Below are 25,601 nucleotides of genomic sequence, written 5' to 3'. Positions count from 1 at the left end.
TGAAGCTATTTTATTTGGTATATGGTGAAATGACAAGTGTGACCAGTAGATGGCAGTCAAACATAAGAGATACGTGTAGACACAATATGACTCAACACCAAAATTGTCTGTGTTCCATTGAAAATTTCGAACATTACACACGGCGCTCAAAAATCCATCAAAATGTTTTAGTGCGACTTTGGTAAGCTATGAAGCCGCACCTGGATTGTACTGTGCTTCAACATACGAGTATTATTATGGTGTGTGTATAAGGTAAGACATATTATCTGGCCTTTTGTTTTGCAATAATATGCAAAAGCAACTTTTCTTACCTTCTTGTACCTGCTGATCTGTATTTGGGATCTGCATAAGTCCTGAAAATGTGCATGACACCGTAGTCGATAAGCTTCTTCTTTTTCTCTATCTTTTTGTTATGGGACATTCATCCTCCGCTATTGCCATTTCTAATATAAAGTAGTGTAAAGTTCTTACCAGGGATGTCCGATAATGGCTTTTTTGCCGATATCCGACATTCCGATATTGTCCAACTCTTAATTACCGATACCGATATCAACCGATACCGATATATACAGTAGTGGAATTAACACATTATTATGCCTAATTTGGACAACTACGTATGGTGAAGATAAGGTCATTTTTTTAAAAATTAATAAAATAAAATAAGATAAATAAATGTTAAACATTTTCTTGAATAAAAAAGAAAGTAAAACAATATAAAAACAGTTACATAGAAACTAGTAATTAATGAAAATGAGTCAAATTAACTGTTATAGGTTAGTACTAATAGTGGACCAGCAGCACGCACAATCATGTGTGCTTACGGACTGTATCCCTTGCAGACTGTATTGATATATATTGATATATAATGTAGGAACCAGAATATTAATAACAGAAAGAAACAACCTTTTTGTGTGAATGAGTGTAAATGGGGGAGGGAGGTTTTTTGGGTTGGTGCACTAATTGTAAGTGTATCTTGTGTTTTTTATGTTGATTTAATAAAAAAATAAAATAAAAAATAAATAAATAAAAACGATACCGATAATAAAAACGATACCGATAATTTCCGATATTACATTTTAAAGCATTTATGGGCTTTAAACATCTCTAGTTCTTACTTATATCTGTCAGTAAACTCGCCATGAAAGCGCTAAAACATACCGGTGTAGTGAGTTATATTATTCACCCAAGGAACTTTAGTTATTAGAGAGTTCCGGTCAGACGGTTTTTCACGGGACACATTTCCGGCGTTGTTGTTGCACTAGTGAGCCCTGCTCCGTTCTTGATTTAAGTAAAGTCTGAATGTCATTTACCATGAATTGAAAAACGTATTCGGGTGTTACCATTTAGTGGTCAATTGTACGGAATATGTACTGTACTGTGCAATCTACTAATAAAAGTTTCAATCAATCAATTTAAACTGTTAGCTCCATCTTTTGACACTTCATCCACAGAGAACGGAGAGAAGACGCTGTCGAAGGTGAGCCAGGTAAATAAGACCGCCCACAAAACGGCGCATCCGGAAGCGACTGTCAGAAAGCGGCTTGAAGATGATCTGTAAAACATAATCCATGCAACATTTTGACCTAAGAACCACCATTACATGTTATGTAGACCACAAGGAAGTGTTTTACATTAAAAAAAAAATAAAAATAAAAAAAAAAAAATATATATATATATATATATATATATATATATATATATATATATATATATATATATATATATATATGACCCATTTAATGCGCCCTATAATCCGGTGCGCCTTTTATATGAAAATATGTGGTCAATAAAAGGTCAGAAGATTAGGTACCCCTCAGCATCGGCAAGAATACGGAGTTGTGTCGGTAGCGTGCAGGGCCAGAAGGTTAAAGGGAAGCCTATAGGATGCTAATGGAGTCGTGATGCGTCCAAGTGTGATGGGGCTGCCGCTGAGTCATGTGAGCAGTTTGGAGGAGCAGCTGGTGAGGAACGAAGACGGACTCACTGACTTGCAACGGCACGCATTATTAGTACACGGAACAACGAGGGATGGACGTTTGAAACCAATCAGAGGACAAAGCATGCAGAATTTTCACTCAGGTTACGTTTGTAGGATTGTGTGTAGCCTACGTTTATCTTCAAAGCTTTATAATCATGACAATAATCATCAATGGCTTATTAACGACTAGAATATACAATTTTGGGAGAAGCCACGTGTGAATGCTGTATGTGCCCAGGCCGTGGAAATCTGCCGTTACACGCAGGTTGAACTGAAATGCTAACATTAGCATGTTAGAATGCAACAAGTACCAAGTAGTAGGACACTGGGGTGTACGGTGTCAAATTTGGCTAAAAAAGTTAGCATGCTAATGTTAGCACGACAGCAGGTAGCATATGTTAAATAACAAGTTATATGACTCTTGGATAAACGGTTGCAAAATGTTTTAAAAAGTTAGCATGCTACCATTAGCATGCTAACAGTTGCTTATATGACTGAAGTGTACGGTGGCAAAATTGGCCAAAAAAGTTAGCATGCTATTGTTAGCACAACAACAGGTAGCATATGTCAAATAAGTTATATGACTCTGGGATAAACGGTTGCAAATGTTTTAAAAAGTTAGCATGCTACCATTAGCATGCTAACAGTTGCTTATATGACTCTGACATGTACGGTGGCAAAATTGGCTAAAAAAGTTAGCATGCTAACAGTTAGCATATGTCACGTACCAACTTATCTGACTCTGGGATAAACGGTTGCAAAATTAATAATAATAATAATAATAATAATAATAACAGATTTTAGTTTTAAAAAAGCACTTTACATTGAGTAAACAACCTCAAAGTGCTACAGTGTATTAAAAAAAAAGATAATATTTTTTAAAAAAATAAAATATTTTAAATTAAAAAAATAAAAGATAATAAAAAATGTAAAAAATGTAAACTAGAACAGCCAAATAGCTAGAACTAGTATGCATATATCTAAAAAAGGCTTCTTTTTTTTTTTTTTTTAAAAAGAAGGGATTTTAAGCCTTTTTTAAAAGCATCCACAGTCTGTGGTGTCCTCAGGTGGTCAGGGAGAGCATTCCACAGACTGGGAGCGGCGGAGCAGAAAGCCCGGTTTCCCATTGTTCGTAGCTTTGTCCTCTGAGGTTGGAGGAGGTTAGCCTGTCCGGAGCGGAGGTGTCGTGTGTAGGATTTGGGGGTGAGTAGTTCTTTGAGGTAGAGGGGGGCATTTTCATGGAGGCACTGTTGGGTTAGTACAGTACTTAAAAAAAAAGTTAGCATGCTAACAGTTACCATAACGTCACGTACCAACTCATATGACTCTGAGATGTACGATGTCAAACTTGGCTAAAATATTAGCGTGCTAATGTTAGGATGCTAACAGGTAGCATATGTCAAGAACCAAGTTGTATGACTCTGGGGTAAACGGTTGCAAACATTTTTAAAAAGTGAGCATGTTAACGTATCTTTGGGCATCGGATTTTGATTCCTGGGGTGGCAATTTGATTCAGAGTCAATTCTGGATTCAGCACGAATCTTGATTCAAACCGATTCTTGCAATGTACTATTTGGTATAATAATGAAACTTTTTCAAAACAGGTTAGAGGTTAGAAAAGCTAATTTTGGTTGCATTGAGATGGCCTAAGAACATGTTTTTTTTAATTGATGTTTTTTTAAATAGATTTTTGAAAATGATACATAAGAATCGTGATTCGGGTGTGAATCGATTTTTTTGTTCGCCCCTTGTTGCCAGTTTTGCAACTTTGTCGCTATTTTTCATCCAGACCCCTCTTGATAATCTCTCAGAATCAACAGAGATGATGACAATATTAAGTTAAAGTTAAAGTACCAATGATTGTCACACACACACTAGGTGTGGCGAAATTATTCTCTGCATTTGACCCATCACCCTTGATCACCCCCTGGGAGGTGAGGGGAGCAGTGAGCAGCAGCGGTGGCCGCGCCCAGGAATCATTTTTGGTGATTTAACCCCCCAATTCTAACTAACAATTGATGCTGAGTACCATGGAGGGAGGTAATGGGTCCCATTTTTATAGTCTTTGGTATGACTCGGCCGGGGTTTGAACTCACAACAATATGGTCTCGATTCAGGAAAAGCTTGCACCTTTTTGAACGACTCGTTCATGACTCGCACATCTGTCCCGCCTTTTGCTGGAATGCGAGTGTAGGAGGTTAGCGACGTAATGATAATAATAATTAGAGTAAAAGATTGGAAGAAACCGTTGCGGTCTGATGAATCAAACGAGCGGACTAAAAGCCTTCCTTCCATTAGCGAGCTCCTGCTCTTTTGAATTGATGTTTCGAATAAACCAAACAAGTTGAATGGAATCATCGTCACATAAACACAAGACTAACCGAGGACACGTGAAGAAGTGCAGACAGCTAGAGGGCCTTTGCAGAAGAACACACATGTCCTAGGAAATGTGTGGAGAAGACGAAAATACTGACTGAATCCTTGAACACACCATGAATAATGATGTTGGTGCAAAAAATACCATTTGGGTGTCAAACGTACGGCCCGAGGGCCGGATCAGGCCCGCGAACAGGATTTATCCGGCCCATGGGATGAGTTTGCTAAGTATAAAAATTAACCTGAAATTTTTAAATGAATGAAACAGCTGTTCTAAATGTGTCCACTGGATGTCGCAGTAGCAATAATGGGCCGCTCTCAGTGATTTCCAGCGTGGAACTGTCATAGGATGCCACCTGTTACGATCGGGTCGCATGATGATGCGGGGTATGTTCTCCCAGGATGCAAAGGACGAATCCGGACAGGACTTGCAGGTAAGGACTTGATTTAATAGTAAAACAACACAAAACAGGTACAAAACAGAAAACAAACCGACCGGATAAGGTGCCGAACTCACCGGAAGCGAAGGCTACAACTTAGCACGGACTAAGATCACTAGCAGGGGCTAGGAGACAAGCAAAAACTCACGTAACAGTCGCGTGACGCAAATAAAGAAGCCAGACCGACTGACTGGAAAAGGCAGGCTTAAATAATTTCAGTGATTGCAAACAGGTGCGCGTCTGGAACACAAGCAGCAGGTGAAAATAATAAGTAGCTATGGAAATCAACTCAGAGGTGCACAAACAGGAACTAAAGGAGTCCAAAACTAACAGGAAAAACCCAAGTGACTCGAAAAACCCAAACAGAACACGATCCGGGCAGCGGATCACAACACCACCTGTGCAACAAATCCAGTCGTGAAATTTCCTTGCTCCTAAGTATTCCAAAGTCAACTGTCGGCTTTATTAGAAGAAAAGTGAAGAGTTTGGGAAAAACAGCAACTCAGCCACCAAGTGGTAGGCCACGTAAACTGACAGCGAGGGGGTCAGCGGATGCTGAAGCGCATAGTGCAACGACTTTCTGCACAGTCAGTTGCTACAGAGCTCCAAACTTCATGTGACCTTCCAATGAGCCCACGTACAGTACGCAGAGAGCTTCATGGAATGGGTTTCCATGGCCGAGCAGCTGCATCTAAGCCATACATCACCAAGTCCAATGCAAAGCGTGGGATGCAGTGGCGTAAAGCACGTCACCACTGGACTCTAGAGCAGTGGAGATGCCTTCTCTGGAGTGATGAACCACACTTTTCCATCTGGCAATCTGATGGACCAGTCTGGGTTTGGAGGTTGCCAGGAGAACGCTACATTCCACGTGAAATTTGGTAGAGGAGGAATTATGGTGTGGGGTTGTTTTTCAGGAGTTGGGCTCGGCCCCTTAGGTGGACCGACATCATATTGAACCCTATGGGTTAGGAATGGGATGGCACTTCCAAGTTCATATGTGAGTCAAGGCAGGTGGCCAAATACTTTTGGCAATATAGTGTATGTACAAAATAAACCACATGATGTTAGTACATCAGTCGAGGAAAATGATCAGACATCCGGTAATTTGATTTTGATACAATTTTTTTTATCTTGATAGATTGAAAATGAACACCAATGAGTTGACTGATGAACATTATCACATAATTTATTCAGAAAATATAAATAACGACAAATAAATGATTAACCGCAACATGTAAGTGGTAAAAAAACAAAAAAACAACAACATTATGATTTGTACATTTGTGCTTGTTCTATTTTCAAACAAAGAAAGGAATCTGAAGTTGTCTTTATTTTTAAGTTATCGTGCCGTGATTTTACAAGTCCGGCCCACTTGGGAGTAGATTCTTCTCCATGTGGCCCCCAATCTAAAATGAGTTTGACACCCCTGATTTAGACCAAAATGTGATGTTACCAAACAGTAGGTAAGGTTGCATTTTTGCCTCATTCCTGTGAGAATCCTGCGTGTGACTGGAGCACTAAGGAGTGGGACTATCCAGGACTAGCTGCAGTGTGCTCAAACAACCACCAGGCAGCACCCGCGAGCAGGTCAAATTCCAAAAACAAAGTGCAGTTCCCCTCGCCCTTAAAGGCCTACTGAAATGAAATTTTTTTATTTAAACGGGGATAGCAGATCCATTCTATGTGTCATACTTGATCATTTCGCGATATTGCCATATTTTTGCTGAAAGGATTTAGTAGAGAACAACGACGATAAAGTTCGCAACTTTTGGTCTCTGATAAAAAAAAAGCCTTGCCCCTACCGGAAGTAGCGTGACGTAGTCAGTTGTTCGCCTCTTCATATTTTCCTGTTGTTTTCAACGCAGCTACAGCGATTCGGACCGAGAAAGCGACGATTACCCCATTAATTTGAGCGAGGATGAAAGATTTGTGGATGAGGAACGTTAGAGTGACGGACTAGAATGCAGTGCAAGACATATCTTTTTTCGCTCCGACCGTAACTTAGGTACAAGCTGGCTCATTGGATTCCACACACTCTCCTTTTTCTATTGTGGATCACGGATTTGTATTTTAAACCACCTCGGATACTATATCCTCTTGAAAATGAGAGTCGAGAACATTACACACGCGAAATGGACATTCACAGTGACTTTTATCTCCACGACAATACATCGGCGAAGCTCTTTAGCTACTGAGCTAACGTGATAGCATCTGGCTCAAATGCAGATAGAAACAAAATAAATAAATCCCTGACTGGAAGGATAGACAGAAGATCAACAATACTATTAAACCATGGACATGTAACTACACGGTTAATAATTCTCAGCCTGGCAAAGCTTAACAATGCTGTTGCTAACGACGCTGAAGCTAACTTAGCAACTGGACCTCACAGAGCTATGATAAAAACATTAGCGCTCCACCTACGCCAGAAAGCCCTCATCTGCTCATCAACACCCGTGCTCACCTGCGTTCCAGCGATCGACGGCGCGACGAAGGACTTCACCCGATCATAGATGCGGTTGGCGGCTAGCGCGTCCTCCTGGTTGTGTTGCTGCAGCCAGCCGCTAATACACCGATCCCACCTACAACTTTCTTCTTTGCAGTCTCCATTGTTCATTGAACAAATTGCAAAAGATTCACCAACACAGATGTCCAGAATACTGTGGAATTATGCTATTTTGTATTGTTTTCAATGGGGTACCGATACTTCTGTTTCACTGGCTACGTCACGCGCATACGTCATCATCCAAAGCCTTTGCAACCGGAAGTTTAGCGGGAAATTAAAAATTGCACTTTATAAGTTAACCCGGCCGTATTGGCATGTGTTGCAATGTTAAGATTTCATCATTGATATATAAACTATCAGACTGCGTGGTCGGTAGTAGTGGGTTTCAGTAGGCCTTTGAACACATTACGATGGGACTGCCCGGGAATGTAGCTTCTCATTATAACTCTGCACAGTAGATGGCATTGTAACTCTGCTTCCTAACACACCTCATACACACCTGGTCTGCCAGAGAATAGGAAGATGTAGCAGGAGGGATAAGAGTTGTCAAAAGGGGCGTCCATATTCTATTTTGTAGGGCTATTTAACTGACCAAACTCCAACTCGCCCAAATAGGCTTGATGACACCATTCAAACTAGGGTTGCTCATGCATGCAGTACTCTCTCCAACCTTCAGGGGGAAAAACAGCAAAGCAAATGTCTCACAATGAAGCAGCAGTGAGGGGAGTAGAAGAAGACTATGCATTTTTAAACCAAAAATGGCACTATCGACCCTAAAAAAAAAAAATCTAAATAAATTGTGAAACTGTGACTTTTAAATGCGACTGGACAAAAAAGTATGAATGTTCTGCAGCGAGCCAGTGCACGAGTTTTTTTTTTTTTTGATTGATTGAAACTTTTATTAGTAGATTGCACAGTACAGTACATATTCCGTACAATTGACCACTAAATGGCAACACCCGAATAAGTTTGTCAACTTGTTTAAGTTAATCAATTCATGGTACAAATATATACTATCAGCATAATACAGTCATCACACAAGTTAATCATCAGAGTATATACATTGAATTATTTACATTATTTACAATCCGGGGGGTGGGATGTGGGGGGGTTTAGGTTTGGTTGATATCAGCACTTCAGTCATCAACAATTATATCATCTGAGAAATGGACATTGAAACAGTGTAGGTCTGACTTGGTAGGATATGTACAGCGAGCAGAGAACATAGTGAGTTCAGAAAACATAAGAACAAGTATATACATTTGATTATTTACATTTGATTATTAACAATCCGGGGAGGTGGGATGTGGTGGGGGGAGGGTGTTAGTCTAGGGTTGCAGTTGCCTGGAGGTGTTCTTTTAGTGCGGTTTTGAAGGAGGATAGAGATGCACTTTCTTTTACACCTGTTGGGAGTGCATTCCATATTGATGTGGCACAGAAGGAGAATGAGTTAAAGGCCTACTGAAATGATTTTTTAAAATTTAAACGGGGTTAGCAGATCCATTATATGTGTCATACTTGATCATTTCGCGATATTGCCATATTTTTGCTGAAAGGATTTAGTAGAGAACATCGACGATAAAATTCGCAACTTTTGGTCGCTGATTAAAAAAGCCTTGCCTGTACCGGAAGTAGCGTGACGTCGCAGGTTGAAAGGCTCCTCACATTTCCCCATTGTTTACACCAGCAGCGAGAGCGATTCGGACCGAGAAAGCGACGATTACCCCATTAATTTGAGCGGGGATGAAAGATTTGTGGATGAGGAACGTGAGAGTGAACGACTAGAGTGCAGTGCAGGACGTATCTTTTTTCGCTCTGACCGTAACTTAGGTACAAGGGTTCATTGGATTCCACACTTTCTCCTTTTTCTATTGTGGATCACGGATTTGTATTTTAAACCACCTCGGATACTATATCCTCTTGAAAATGAGAGTCGAGAACGTGAAATGGACATTCACAGTGACTTTTATCTCCACGACAATACATCGGTGAAGCACTTTAGCTACGGAGCTAACGTGATACCATCGTGCTTGAATGCAGATAGAAACAAAAGAAATACGCCCCTGACTGGAAGCATAGACAGAAGATCAACAATACTACTATCAGGAGACACCGAACCAAACACTGAACCTGTAGCCACACGGTTAATGCTGTGCCGCCTGTCGAAGCCTAGCAACGCTGTTGCTAACGACGCCATTGAAGCTAACTTAGCTACGGGACCTCGTCAGAGCTATGCTAAAAACATTAGCGCTCCACCTACGCCAGCCCTCATCTGCTCATCAACACCCGTACTCACCTGCGTTCCAGCGATCGACGGCGCAACAAAGGACTTCACCCAATCATCGATGCGGTCGGCGGCTAGCGTCGGATAGCGCGTCTGCTATTCAGCTCAAAGTCCTCCTGGTTGTGTCGCTGCAGCCAGCCGCTAATACACCGATCCCACCTACAACTTTCTTCTTTGCAGTCTTCATTGTTCATTAAACAAATTGCAAAAGATTCACCCACACAGATGTCCAGAATACTGTGGAATTTTGCGATGAAAACAGAGCTTTTTGTATTGAGATACAATGTGTCCGAATATTTCCGTTTCAACCATTGACGTCACGCGCAAACGTCATCATACATAGACCTTTTCAACCGGAAGTTCCCCTCGAAATTTAAAATTGCACTTTATAAGTTAACCCGGCCGTATTGGCATGTGTTGCAATGTTAACATTTCATCATTGATATATAAACTATCAGACTGCGTGGTCGGTAGTAGTGGGTTTCAGTAGGCCTTTAAGACCTTTGTTAGATCGGAATCTGGGTTTAACGTGGTTAGTGGAGTTCCCCCTGGTGTTGTGGTTATGGCGGTCATTTACGTTATGGAAGTAGTTTGACATGTACTTCGGTATCAGGGAGGTGTAGCGGATTTTATAGACTAGGCTCAGTGCAAGTTGTTTTACTCTGTCCTCCACCCTGAGCCAGCCCACTTTGGAGAAGTGGGTAGGAGTGAGGTGTGATCTGGGGTGGAGGTCTAGAAGTAACCTGACTAGCTTGTTCTGGGATGTTTGGAGTCTAGATTTGAGGGTTTTGGAGGTGCTGGGATACCAGGAGGTGAGTCATTGTTTCCTGTCGGACCTTTTAAGCGATGCACAACCCAAATGTGTAAGCGTCATCACGTCTGTAGGTGGACATTATGCATAAAGATATTTTGTTAGTTTTCTTTTGAAATTGCTGACTTTGCGATGTCTTTTGTATTTGGTCGTGTTGTTTATTTTGTCTGAGTAACTCTGGCGATTAAAGCTTGTTTAAAACGCATAGTGCTACATTTGACCAGTAGAGGGTGACAACAACGCTACACCGGGACTACACAATGCAGAGGGCCGCAGTTTCAAGAGAATAATGAATTTATTGACAGTGCAGTGTGAGAGCCGTGTGTTTACTTTGCAATTAAGTAAAAACATTCTCAAAAGAATGCTTCATTGTGTGGTTGAAAAGCCCTTCTATATTGATATCAGAGCATATTGGCTTTTAAAATCTAAAACATAAGCGCTCCGATACGGTCCGACAGCCAGTTACCATCTATATGTCCTCCAATAAACACACAAAGTTGGTCATGTTCAAAAGGTAAACCTGGTAGGCTAAAGAGTACTAGGAGCTAGCAGCTACACAACAGCTAAGCAGACAATAGCGCACAAGCTAGACAAACACAATAAGTGTCCTTAATATTTCAGTGTAAAATAGCACAAATGTCAAAACAAGTATCAAAGATGCATATGACTTACACATACAATGTCTCCAAAGCAGAAGCATATTAGAGAGTATTCAGTAACAAAGGTGTCCGCATCATTTAACTTACTGCATCATGAGCTTAGCTTAATGAATTATTGGTAATTCAACAATTACACTCCATTTCAACATAAAAACATCATAATTCCCTTCCAGACTGTTAATAATTAATAAGTTAGTGTTTTTCATAACTACCACTGTTCTCTGTTTGACTCATTTCAATTGATCAATAATTTATTATTCTACATTACAACATAAATGTGTATATGATTCCTGCTGGTATCGTATCAATACTGTTATTAGCCAATACTCAAGGCTCCAATAACGGTATCATTTTGAAAGTGACAAAGTTGTATTTAGGGACCAATAGTTGCCAAATTGGCCACTTTTTTGCTACATTTAGCGAGTATATAGACCCTACTGGAAACATCTAGCGACATTTCGGGTCTTATTAGACACTTTGGGAGAATAACACAAAACACATAGAATGCTCTTCTCAACGAGCAGCAGGTTCTGCTGGTGACCAACCTTCACCGACCAACTAAAAGCAAAATACATTTTTTTATATAGAGACATACTGTAATAACTTTAAATAAATCATGAATATTAAAAACCAATTACAAACAAAAAATGCTAAAAATAAATACAAATTAAGTAAAAGCAGTCTTATTCTCAGAATGTGTCGACTTTTTTCTTATAAAATTGGGAACAATTTCTCATATTATTTCTGTTTCTGTAATATTGCAATATTTTCTCGTAAAATTATTACTTTTTTATGTAAAATTATAACTTTTTAATGCAAAATGGTGAAATTTGTCATATAAAATTCTGACATTTATCACAATATTGCCAATTTTTGTGTTGTTCTTGTAAAATAGCGACATTTTCTGAGTAAAGTTATGACTTTTGACTGAAGCAAAATTCCGATTATTATTATAATATTGCCAAAATTTAAAAGTTTTCTTATAAAATTGTGACTTTTGTCGAGTAAAATTACGACTCTTTTCATAAAATTGCCAAAAATGTAAGCTTTTCTTGTTAAAATTGTGACTGTTATCACGTAAAATTCCAACTTTTATCATAATATTGCACAAATGTTCAGTTTTTCTTGTAAAATTTTGACTTGCGTTGAGTAAAATCACGACTCATTACAATACTGCCATAATTCTAAGTTTTTCTTGTGAAATTGTGATCTTTTTCTTGTGAAATCCCAACTCATTTTTCACAACAAGCTTTTTTATATTTGCATAGTATGTATATATTATTAATGTTGTAAATACAAATCTTTATATATCTATCCATCATATATCAAAATTAGGGTGGTCCCAAAAAGGAGAGATTTTTCAAATAGACTCTGTTGCAAGTCTTGTGTATTCTTTGTAACTTGTTTGTGTGTGATATGGCCATTGCGTTTTTTTCTCCCTGGTCTCAGTCGTCTGGACCCCCTTCCTGGGAGTCCAGCCTTAGACTGAATATTTTTTTACTCATCCCCCTCTCCATCTTTTTTAGGGGCGCCGGGAGTTGGCTGATCCGTCAGCGGTCCTGTTCTGTCTCCCTGTAATGTTTGTCTGCTTTTGAGTGGGACTGTGCTGAAAACTGTGTGTCGGTTTTAAAAGTGCTCCCCTTCTGGTCAACATATGAAATAAGTGTGTGTAAAAATTTGAATTGCTCCCCCTCTGGCCAATATATGTAATAAGTGTGTGTAAGAAATTGAAATGCACCCCCTTTGGCCAAAATTAATTCAAAAAAATAAAATAAATATGTTTAGAGACATACTGTAATAACTTGAAGTAAATAATGAAGATTAAAAAACAATTACAAACCAAAAAAAAACTAAAAGCAGTCTTTTTCTCACAATGTGTCAACTTTTTTCTTATAAAATTGGGAACAATTTCTCATATTCTGTTTCTCTAATATTGCAATATTTTCTCGTAAAATTATAACTTTATGTAAAATTATTACTTTTTGATGCAAAATGGTGACATTTGTCATATAAAATTCGGACTTTTATCACAATATTGCCATTTTTTGTGTTGTTCTTGTAAAATAGTGAAATTTTTTGAGTAAAGTTATGACTTATGATTTAAGTAAAATTCCGATTATTATTATAATATTGCCAAACATTTTAAAGTTTTCTTCTAAAATTTTGACTTTTGTCGAGTAAAATTACAACTCTTTTCATAAAATTGCCAAAATGTTAAGCTTTTCTTGTAAAATTGCGACTGTCATTCCGTAGAATTCCAACTTTTATCATAATATTGCACAAATGTTCAGTTTTTCTTGTAAAATTTTGACTTTATGTAAAATTATTACTTTTTAATGCAAAATGGTGATATTTGTCATATAATATTCTGACTTTAATGACAATATTGCCATTTTTTGTGTTGTTCTTGTAAAATAGTGACTTTTTTTGAGTAAAGTTATGACTTATGACTTAAGTAAAATTCAGATTATTATTATAATATTGCCAAACATTTTAAAGTTTGCTTCTAAAATTGCGACTTTTGTCGAGTAAAATTACGACTCTTTTCATAAAATTGCCAAAATGTTAAGCTTTTCTTGTGAAATTGCGACAATTATTACGTAAAATTCCAACTTTTATCATAATATTGCACAAATGTTCAGTTTTTCATGTAAAATTTTGACTCGCGTTGAGTAAAATCACGACTTTTATTATAACTTTTATTATATTCTAAGTTTTTCTTTATTGTGACCTTTTTCTTGTGAAATTCCAACTCATTTTTCGCAACAAGCTTTTTTATTTTTGCATAGTATGTATATATTATTAATGTTGTAAATACAAATCTGTATATATCTAGAAAGGGTGGTCCTAAAGAGGTAGGCATTATTTGGAGGTCTCAAGAAGGTAACAAATACAAAAATGTGCGTGTGTGTGTGTGTGTGTGTGTGCATGTGTGTTTGTGTGTGTGTTCTTGTATTTCTACCCTTCTTGAGACACCAATAAAGAAAAGTATCTTCCATATGAGGACCGGTGAAAAAGTTAGGACCGAAATCACGGTCCCAATACTGAAAACCATTGCATCTAATAGAGAGACAATTACTAGAGTCTGTGAACATTGCTCCAAAGTCAGGATTTTTTTGTTGCTTAAATGTGCATACGAAAGTAAACATTGACAGGTGCGTTGAATAAAATCACTACTTTTATTATAACTTTTATTACATTCTAAGTTTTTCTTGTGGACTTGTGACCTTTTTCTTGTGAAATGCCAACTCATTTTTCGCAACAAGCTTTTTTATATTTGCATAGTATGTATATATTATTAATGTTGTCAATACAACTCTGTATATATCTAGAAAGGGTGGTCCTAAAGAGGTAGGCATTATTTGGAGGTCTCAAGAAGGTAACAAATACAAAAATGTGCGTGTGTGTGTGTGTGTGTGTGTGTGTGCGCATGTGTGTTTGTGTGTGTGTTCTTGTATTTCTACCCTTCTTGAGACACCAATAAAGAAAAGTATCTTCCATATGAGGACCGGTGAAAAAGTTAGGACCGAAATCACGGTCCCAATACTGAAAACCATTGCATCTAATAGAGAGACAATTACTAGAGTCTGTGAACATTGCTCCAAAGTCAGGATTTTTTGTTGCTTAAATGTGCATACGAAAGTAAACATTGACAGGCGCGTTGAATAAAATCACTACTTTTATTATAACTTTTATTACATTCTAAGTTTTTCTTGTGGACTTGTGACCTTTTTCTTGTGAAATGCCAACTCATTTTTCGCAACAAGCTTTTTTATTTTTGCATAGTATGTGTATATTATTAATGTTGTAAATACAAATCTGTATATATCTAGAAAGGGTGGTCCTAAAGAGGTAGGCATTATTTGGAGGTCTCAAGAAGGTAACAAATACAAAAATGTGCGTGTGTGTGTGTGTGTGTGTGTGTGTGTGTGTGTGTGTGTGTGTGTGTGTGTGTGTGTGTGTGTGTGTGTGTGTGTGTGTGTGTGTGCATGTGTGTTTGTGTGTGTGTTCTTGTATTTCTACCCTTCTTGAGACACCAATAAAGAAAAGTATCTTCCATATGAGGACCGGTGAAAAAGTTAGGACCGAAATCACGGTCCCAATACTGAAAACCATTGCATCTAATAGAGAGACAATTACTAGAGTCTGTGAACATTGCTCCAAAGTCAGGATTTTTTGTTGCTTAAATGTGCATACGAAAGTAAACATTGACAGGTGCGTTGAATAAAATCACTATTTTTATTATAACTTTTATTACATTCTAAGTTTTTCTTGTGGACTTGTGACCTTTTTCTTGTGAAATGCCAACTCATTTTTCGCAACAAGCTTTTTTATATTTGCATAGTATGTGTATATTATTAATGTTGTCAATACAAATCTGTATACATCTAGAAAGGGTGGTCCTAAAGAGGTAGGCATTTTTCTCAGGTCTCAAGAAGGTAAGACATTCAATAATGTGTGTGTTGTGTGTGTGTGTGTGTGTGTGTGTGTGTGTGTGTGTGTGTGTGTGTGTGTGTGTGTGTGTGTGTGTGTGTGTGCGTGTGTGTGTGTGTGTGTGTGTGGGTGCGCTTACCTTAGATGATGGTAGTGGTTGTGTGTGCAGCTGAAGCTGAGAGTTGCTCTCCATCTCATTGATCTCAGTCATTATTGGCAACTTGATTGGAAGAAGAAGAAAAAGAAGAATAACAAAAAAAAAAACACAGTGACAGCTTGAAGTCGTGGTTAGCTGCAGGTCCGGGCAGGTCCACGCTGAGCCATGGAGACCGTGGACAAAGTGGCTTCTGTCCAATTCCCCTCACCGACGACACAACAAGTCCCCTCCTCGCGTCAGATTAATCCCGGTTAACGCGGACTTTATCGTGCCTCAGCTTTCACGGCGAGACACCGACTGGAGGAACTGCGCGCCTTTTCTGCCACACGGCGCGTGTAAACCCGTGCGTGTGCGTTGGAGGCACGCCCACTGGTGCGTGTGCGGCGCGTGATTGGACGCCGGTCTTGACAACTATGCCACGACGACGCACATTTTACGCACGCATGGAAGACCGACTCGTAGGCGTGGGCGATACTAGACCCTTGGTATCAAATGATTTTCAGCTTGAAAAATGTCCAGTATCATCGAACTAAACAGTGCACGGAGGAGCCATAATACATGAGTGTGAATCATTTTATATGGTTTTCTACACCAAAAGTCATCTATTTAAACTTATTATTATTATTATTCTCCAGATTTTGGCGCGTTCTACCTTCCACAGGAATAAAAAAATTCCCAGATTTCCCAGAATTCCAGGTTTTCCGGGACATTTTTCCCATTCATACTCCTTCCACATTTTTCAACCGTTCCACCGTCAAAACATTCCTCTTAATCAGGATTAAAAAACGAAGCTGTTTTTTTTAACTGGGAAAATTCCCGGTTTTTTACCGAAATTCCAGGACATTTTTCCCATTCAAAATGAATTGGCCATTTTTCCAACTTCCAGCATTTCCACATTTTTCAACCTGTTCAAACCATTCCACTTTCAACATATTCCACCATTCTGGAAATTGAAACTTCCCTTTTTTTTTCAAGTTAAAAAAAATTCCAGGATTTTCCAGAATTCCTGGTTTTCCAAAGCCCTATTTTCACACTTTTTTCAGGCGACTACTCCTTCCACATTTTTCAACCGTTCCGCCGTCAAAACATTCCTCTTAATCAGGATTAAAAAACGGAGCTGTTTTTTGAACTGGAAAAATTCCCGTTTTTTTACCGAAATTCCAGGAATTCCGGGATATTTTTCCCATTCAAAATTAATTGGCCATTTTTCAAACTTCCACCATTTCCACATTTTTCAACCAATTCAAACCATTCCACCTTCAACCTATTGCACCATTCTGGAAATTGAAACTTCCCTTTTTTCAAGTTAAAAAAAAATCCAGGATTTTCTAGAATTCCTGGTTTTCCAAAGCCCTAATTCCACACTTTTTTCTGGCGACTACTCCTTCCACATTTTTTAACCGTTCCACCGTCAAAACATTCTTCTTATTTAGGATTAAAAAACAAAGCTGTTTTTTTTAACTGGAAAAATTCCCGTTTTTTTTACCGAAATTCCAGGAATTCCGGGACATTGTTCCCATTCAAAATTAATTGGCCATTTTTCCAACTTCCAGCATTTCCACATTTTTCAACCTGTTCAAACCATTCCACTTTCAACATATTCCACCATACTGGAAATTGAAACTTCCCTTTTTTTTTCAAGTTAAAAAAAATTCCAGGATTTTCCAGAATTCCTGGTTTTCCAAAGCCCTATTTTCACACTTTTTTCAGGCGACTACTCCTTCCACATTTTTCAACCGTTCCGCCGTCAAAACATTCCTCTTAATCAGGATTAAAAAACGGAGCTGTTTTTTGAACTGGAAAAATTCCCGTTTTTTTACCGAAATTCCAGGAATTCCGGGATATTTTTCCCATTCAAAATTAATTGGCCATTTTTCAAACTTCCACCATTTCCACATTTTTCAACCAATTCAAACCATTCCACCTTCAACCTATTGCACCATTCTGGAAATTGAAACTTCCCTTTTTTCAAGTTAAAAAAAAATCCAGGATTTTCTAGAATTCCTGGTTTTCCAAAGCCCTAATTCCACACTTTTTTCTGGCGACTACTCCTTCCACATTTTTTAACCGTTCCACCGTCAAAACATTCTTCTTATTTAGGATTAAAAAACAAAGCTGTTTTTTTTAACTGGAAAAATTCCCGTTTTTTTTACCGAAATTCCAGGAATTCCGGGACATTGTTCCCATTCAAAATTAATTGGCCATTTTTCCAACTTCCAGCATTTCCACATTTTTCAACCTGTTCAAACCATTCCACTTTCAACATATTCCACCATTCTGGAAATTGAAACTTCCCTTTTTTTTTCAAGTTAAAAAAAATTCCAGGATTTTCCAGAATTCCTGGTTTTCCAAAGCCCTATTTTCACACTTTTTTCAGGCGACTACTCCTTCCACATTTTTCAACCGTTCCACCGTCAAAACATTCCTCTTAATCAGGATTAAAAAACGAAGCTGTTTTTTGAACTGGAAAAATTCCCGTTTGTTTTTACCGAAATTCCAGGAATTCCGGGATATTTTTCCCATTCAAAATTAATTGGCCATTTTTCAAACTTCCACCATTTCCGCATTTTTCAACCAATTCAAACCATTCCACCTTCAACCTATTGCACCATTCTGGAAATTGAAACTTCCCTTTTTTCAAGTTAAAAAAAAATCCAGGATTTTCTAGAATTCCTGGTTTTCCAAAGCCCTAATTCCACACTTTTTTCTGGCGACTACTCCTTCCACATTTTTTAACCGTTCCACCGTCAAAACATTCTTCTTATTTAGGATTAAAAAACAAAGCTGTTTTTTTTAACTGGAAAAATTCCCGTTTTTTTTACCGAAATTCCAGGAATTCCGGGACATTGTTCCCATTCAAAATTAATTGGCCATTTTTCCAACTTCCAGCATTTCCACATTTTTCAACCTGTTCAAACCATTCCCCTTTAACATATTCCACCATTCTGGAAATTGAAACTTCCCTTTTTTTTCAAGTTAAAAAAAATTCCAGGATTTTCCAGAATTCCTGGTTTTCCAAAGCCCTATTTCCACCCTGTTTTCCTGGCGACTACTCCTTCCACTTTTTTTCAACGCATTTCAACCGTTCCACTGTCAAAACATTCCTCTTAATCAGGATAAAAAACAAAGTTGTCTTTTGAACTGGAAAAATTCCCCGTTTTCCCCAAAATTCCAGGAATTCCGTAATACATTTTCTCAATTCAACATGTTACTACTTCAACACTTCTCCACCGATTTGAAAAATGTCAACACCAACCATTTCAACTCATTCAGAACATTCAAGTTTTTTACAATTTTTTTTTAAAATTCCCGCTTTTTTCTGAAATGGGACATTGTTCAAAGGCCATTTTTCAAACTTCCACAATTCCCACATTCTTCAACCCATTCAAACCATTCCACCTTCAACACATTCCACCATTCTGGAAATTCAAACTTCCCTTTTTTCAAGTAAAAAAAAATTCCAGGATTTTCCAGAATTCCTGGTTTTCCAAAGCCCTATTTCCACCCTGTTTTCCTGGTGACTACTCCTACATTTTTCAACAGTTCCACCATCAAAACATTCCTCTTTATCAGGATTTAAAAAAAACAAAGCTGTTTTTTTAACTGGAAAAATTCCCGTTTTTTTACCGAAATTCCAGGAATTTCGTAATACCATTTCTCAATTCAACATGTTACTTCTTCAACATTTCTCCACCGATTTGAAAAATGTCAACACCAACCATTTCAACTCATTCAGACCATTCAAGTATTTTACCATTTTCAAAAACATTCCCGCTTTTCCCGAAATTCCCAATTTTTTCTGAAATTCCCATTAAAATCAATGGGATATGCTTCAAAGTTCCACCACTTCCACATTTGTCATCTGATTCAAACTGTTCCAACTTCAAACTGTTCAGCCTATTCAGGAATCGCGGGCTTTCTCTTGACAAATTCCCAGATTTCCCAATATTCCAGGTTTTCCGGAACATTTTTCCCATTCAAAATGAATTTGCCAGTTTTCAAACTTCCACCATTTCCACATTTTTCAACCTATTCAACCCATTTCACTTTCAACATATTTCACCATTCTGGAAATTCAAACTTCCCTTTTTTTGAGCTCCAAAAAATTCCAGGATTTTCCAGAATTCCTGGTTTTCCAAAGCCCTATTTCCACCCTTTTTTCTGGCGACTATACTCCTTCCACATTTTCCAACGCATTTCAACCGTTCCAAGTTTTTTATCATTTTAAACAAAAATCCATTTTTTTTCTGAAATGGGACATTCTTGAAAGTTCCACAACTTCACATAATTCCTTTTTTTTAATTTTTTTTCCCCATTCAAAATGAATTGGCCATTTTTCAAACTTCCACAATTCCCACATTCTTCAACCCATTCAAACCATTCCACCTTCAACACATTCCACCACTCTGGAAATTCAAACTTCCCTTCTTTCAAGGTAAAAAAAATTCCAGAATTTTCCAGAATTCCTGGTTTTCCAAAGCCCTATTTCCACCCATTTTTTTGGCGACTACTCCTTCCACGTTTTTCAACGCATTTCAACCGTTCTACCGTCAAAACATTCCTCTTAATCAGGATAAAAAAACAAAGTTATTTGTTGAACTGGAAAAATTCCCGTTTTTTACCGAAATTCCAGGAATTCCGTAACACCCTTTCTCAATTCAACATATTACTTCTTCAACATTTCTCCACCGATTTGAAACATATCAAAACCAACCATTTCAACCCATTCTGACCATTCAAGTTTTTCACCAGTTTCAAAAAAAATTCCCGCTTTTCCCGAAATTCCCAATTTTTTCTGAAATGGGACATTCTTCAAAGTTCCACAACTTCCACATTTTTCATCTGATCCAAACCGTTCCAACTTCAAAATATTCAGCCTGTTCAGAGATTGTGTGCTCTACTTCAACAATTCAGAAAAAAATTCCCGGATTTCCCATAGTTCCTTTTTTTTTTTTTTTGCATTTTCCCCATTCAAAATGAATTGGCCATTTTTCAAACATCCACAATTCCCACATTCTTCAACCCATTCAAACCATTCCACCTTCAACACATTCTGGAAATTCAAACTTCCCCTTTTCCAAGTTCAAAAAAATTCCAGATTTTCCCTAATACCACTTAAACCTTCAACATTTCTTGCCTGATTTAAACAATTCCAACACCAACCAATTCAGCTCAATTAGGACATTCATGCACCTAATCATTTTCCAAAAAATCCCGCTTTTCCCCAAATTCCTAAATTTCCAGGAAGTTCCCATTGAAATGAGTGGGACATTTTTCCATGTTGCACAACTCCCACATTTTTCAACCTATTCCAACGATTCCAACATTAACACATTCCACTCATCCTGGACATTCAAACTAACACTTTCCCAAGTTCCAAACCAAATTCCGGTTTTCCTGAAAATTCAAACTCATCAACATTCAAACCATTCGAACGTTCAAACTATTCTTATATTCATACTACATTTTGTCAGCATTTCAGTACAACTTCAGTATTGGAGCATTCACAAGCTATTCCGTCAGGAATTGCCTCTTCTAGTTTGTGTATATATTTGATCTCTTTTCTGGTGTGCAATATGCATGCCAGATGTATGTATATCTTGTTTTCCCCCCTACTTTTAATGTACCACTTTTTGTTCATATGTAAAGTTTACACTGTGGGATAAATAAAGTATATTCTATTCCAATAAACAATATAAAACAATGTACCAATATCAACAAAAAATACAATTATTCTCTTTTATGACCTATAATATTTGGACTAACGGTGTTACAAAAAAGATCAATTAGAAATAATATATAATTTTGTATATAGAGAACATACAAACCCTTTATTTATTGAATCACAATTATTGAAATTCAACGATTTGGTGCATTTGCAAACAGCTAAAATGATGTACAAGGCAAACTATAACCTGCTACCCAAGAATGTACAACAATTCTTCTCAACAAAAGAGGAGAAATATAACCTTAGAGGAAAATGTAATTTAAAACATTTGTATGCGCGTACAACACTTAAAATCTTTAGCATATCCGTATGTGGAATTAAATTGTGGAACGGATTAACCAAAGAAATCAAACAAAGCACCAAAATGATTCAATTTAAGAGACTGTTCAAACTACAAGTGTTCACAAAGTACACAGAACAAGAATTATGATGAAGATCTTGAACCCTTTATTTTTTTTAATTGAGACAAAGATTATTTATGTATTTAATATTTGTTTACTTACTATGGTATATTATTTATTTGTTCACTGTTCTGTTACAGAGAACAAGGAAATAGGATAAAATTGCTATGGTATGAAAATTAAATAAGGTCGGCTTCTTCCTACTCCTTTTCGGACGTGCTGTAATGAAACAACTGGAAATATGTGATGCATTATTTTATGCTGCCCTTTTGTTTTGCTGCAGCTGTTACATATACTGTAATATTGTACATGGTAATTGATGATTTGTTATATATTGTATATATTATTTAAAAAACTATAACATAATATATGTAAATAGTACAAAGTACAAAGAAGAAAAATTATGAGAAATACTTCTAACCTTATTAAAAATAAGATATTCTTCATCTCAATATGTTAATAATGACTGAATTAATTACATATTATAAAACTGTTGTGTATACTAATTCATAGATGTTATTTTATTATATAAAAAGGTCACTAAATGATTCTATATCATTGTAAACGCTTTGAAGTGGGAAAGGGGTAGGATTAAATAAGCTTTGCTTCTTCCTACTCCTTTTCGGGCATAATGTAAAATTAAATGATATGAAATTGTGTGATGTATTAAGATGTAAGTGTGTTCATGTTCGAAATAAACTAAAGAAAGAAAGAAAGAAATATTACATGTATGTTTGTTATATTTTATATCGCTACTAGGGTACATTTTTAGTCAACTTTATACCTTTTGTTTGTTTTATCCTTTCCATCCTTTCCCAATTGCCCACTCCAATCAAATATAGAAGGATAAACATGTTTTGTTGTTTTAGCATGAGGATTACAACAAATGAATTCTGAATCATGTGACTTTAGATACTGTGGAGGGGGGCGTAGCCTGCGGGCCTGCAGCGAAGCGGGGTGTGCCAGGATCGGCCTCGAAGTCAGCGACAGGTGTGTAGGTGGCCCACCTGGGCCTTGTTATCTAATCCTGGCACACCCCGCTTCGCTGCAGGCCCGCAGGCCACGCCCCCCTCCACAAATACCTGACAGCTTTAAACGATGAGGCTGCTATTATTATTTTTGAGTGAAAACATCACAATGCAATTGTTGATTGAACTTACCATTGATTGAAGAGAGGACACTCTGGACCTAAAATCCTATTAAAATGTGTGCGGTGAGCTGAAAGAGGACTGTGCACAAAATCTGCCGCATTTGGAGCACTCCTGCAACATAAGGTCATCAAATATCGTTCATGTTTTAAACGGCAATTGTGAGCATGGTCAGCGAGTACCGGAAAGATAAAACAAAAATTTACAACAAAAAAGTTCATCTGGTAAATGAAAGCAAACTAATTAGTAACTTGTTTAACATTAAAAGTTAATTTCATGTACCGTTGACATTTCAACCGATACGGTGCCAATTCCAAGTACTTGGGAATTGACACCATTAATTAATTATTTCTGATAATAAAATCAAATTTTGCTGCTGTCCAGTTGTTATATCACATTTATTACATTTCTGAGTCTCAATTACAGTTGCAAATCCAAGATGTTTTATTTGCAGTAGTGTATAGTATATGGTGTGTTGGCAAGGCAGCTCTAGTCTTTTGTTGCGCCCTAAAAAGTGTTAATACTGTTAGTATTGTACTTATTATGCACCAACTGTTTGATTGTAACGAGCATCTAAGTTGTAGTTTGGAGGTGTTGAAATCGCCATGTCAAATCGCTGATGCTAATCAGTAGCATGTCAATGGCAAAGCCAATGCATATTAGCATCTCGCTAGCGCATTTTTGAAACAGCAGAGCCTTACTTTTCTTAGGTTTTTTTGAGTCAATTTCTTTTTTGGCATTCAAAATCGCAACATTACTTCAAGGTAGTGTGGCTGAGTCCGCTCTTAGTGCTGCTGGAGTGATCCACACGTGCCGAAGTCCAACGAGCCGACGAGTCGGCGAACAGGTGTGATGTTACGGGCAACCAAGGTATCGTAATATGGCACCGTTAGATTTTATGTAAAACGGGTGAGATTCCCTGATGTTAGGTGATACATTCATTCTTGATGCATCTCATCAAAAGATACATGCCTCTACATCACAACACATTATAAACTTGATTAACCAATAAAGCTTTTAGCAATCAAAATATAAAACATAATGACAATTAAATGTAAAAAAAACAAAACACAAAAAAATTAAAATTGAAGTCAATTGAAATGTGTGGGGTGGCCTGAAGGGGACTATGCCCTTGCAATCTGCCATATTTGGAGCACTCCTGCAAAGTAAAAGCGGTCCAATAGTTAATATTTTTGTGCATGAGTCTTAGAATTATTTATTTTGGCGTTACTTTTCAACATGATAAAAAAAAATTGCTACGTTTTCGAGTGTAATCATCATGTATTGGATATTTATAAGCCTATGCTTCATCGGCCGCATATAGATGGTCTGCTTCTGATTTTGAATACAATTGCTTTGCTATTTTAGTTTTACCAGCAGACAGACTCCTGGGGTGCGTTAGTAATATTGATCCCTCCGGTCCTCTTCCTCCTCCTCTACTTCAGCAGAGAGAAGGCGATGAAAGATTGAAGCAATAAGGTGGTGGACACATGCCGCATTAAGCCAATAAAGAGAAAGACGCACAGACTTCAGGTCCAGTCGGCAGGGACAATGCAGGAAGGCTTGAGTTATTGTTAGGCTGTAATATAATATAATATATATATATATATATATATATATATATATATATATATATATATATATATATATACAGTGGGGCAAAAAAGTATTTAGTCAGCCACCCATTGACAATCAATGGGTGGCTGACTAAATACTTTTTTGCCCCACTGTATATACACACACATATATTATATATATATATATATATATATATATATATATATATATATATATATATATATATATATATATATATATATATATATATATATATATATATATACACATTATATATATATATATACACATTATATATATATATACATTATATATATATATATATATACATATATATATATATATATATATATATATATATATATATATATATATACACACACATATATATATATATATATACACACATATATATATATATACACACACACACACACACATACATACATATACATATGTATGTGTATATACACACACACACACATATATATATACATATATATATGAATGTGTATATACACACACACATATATACACATTTATAAATATATATGTGTGTATATTACACACACACATATATATATATATATATATATATATATATATATATATATATATATATATATATATATATATATATATATATATATATATATATATATATATATATATATATATATATGTATATACACACACACACATTATATATATATATGTGTGTTTGTGTATGTATGTGTATGTGTGCGTATATATACATATATATGTGTGTGTATATATACACATAAATGTGTATGTGTATACATACACATATGTATATATACACATATATATATATTTGGATATACACACATATATATATGTGTCTGTGTATATACACATACATACATACATACATATATATACACACACACACATATATATACACATCTATACACATATATATGTGTGTATAAATATACGTGTATATACACATACATACATACACACATATATATATATATATATACATACACACACACACACACACACACATATATATACACATCTATACACATATATATGTGTGTATAAATATACGTGTATATACACATACATACA

At 36.7% G+C, this 25,601-nt stretch overlaps 1 protein-coding gene across 3 annotated transcripts in view; it reads right to left on the bottom strand.

Moving 5' to 3' along the window:
• Positions 1–25,601, bottom strand: part of LOC133651885 (SH3 and cysteine-rich domain-containing protein 2-like) — an 87,412-nt gene that overhangs the window by 52,681 nt on the left and 9,130 nt on the right. For 2 of the 3 annotated variants that reach the window (XM_062050089.1, XM_062050091.1), the window contains exon 1: positions 15,631–15,963. The exons of the other annotated variant lie outside the window; for it this stretch is intronic. In XM_062050089.1, the coding sequence (XP_061906073.1) occupies positions 15,631–15,702 (72 nt within the window). In that variant the 5' untranslated portion in view covers positions 15,703–15,963. Of the gene's footprint in view, positions 1–15,630; positions 15,964–25,601 lie in introns of those variants that run through there. 3 annotated transcript variants of the gene reach the window in all.

Source organism: Entelurus aequoreus, linkage group LG06, assembly GCF_033978785.1.
Source record: "Entelurus aequoreus isolate RoL-2023_Sb linkage group LG06, RoL_Eaeq_v1.1, whole genome shotgun sequence".
NCBI lineage: Eukaryota > Metazoa > Chordata > Actinopteri > Syngnathiformes > Syngnathidae > Entelurus > Entelurus aequoreus.
This window is presented reverse-complemented; position numbering and strand designations above follow the sequence as displayed.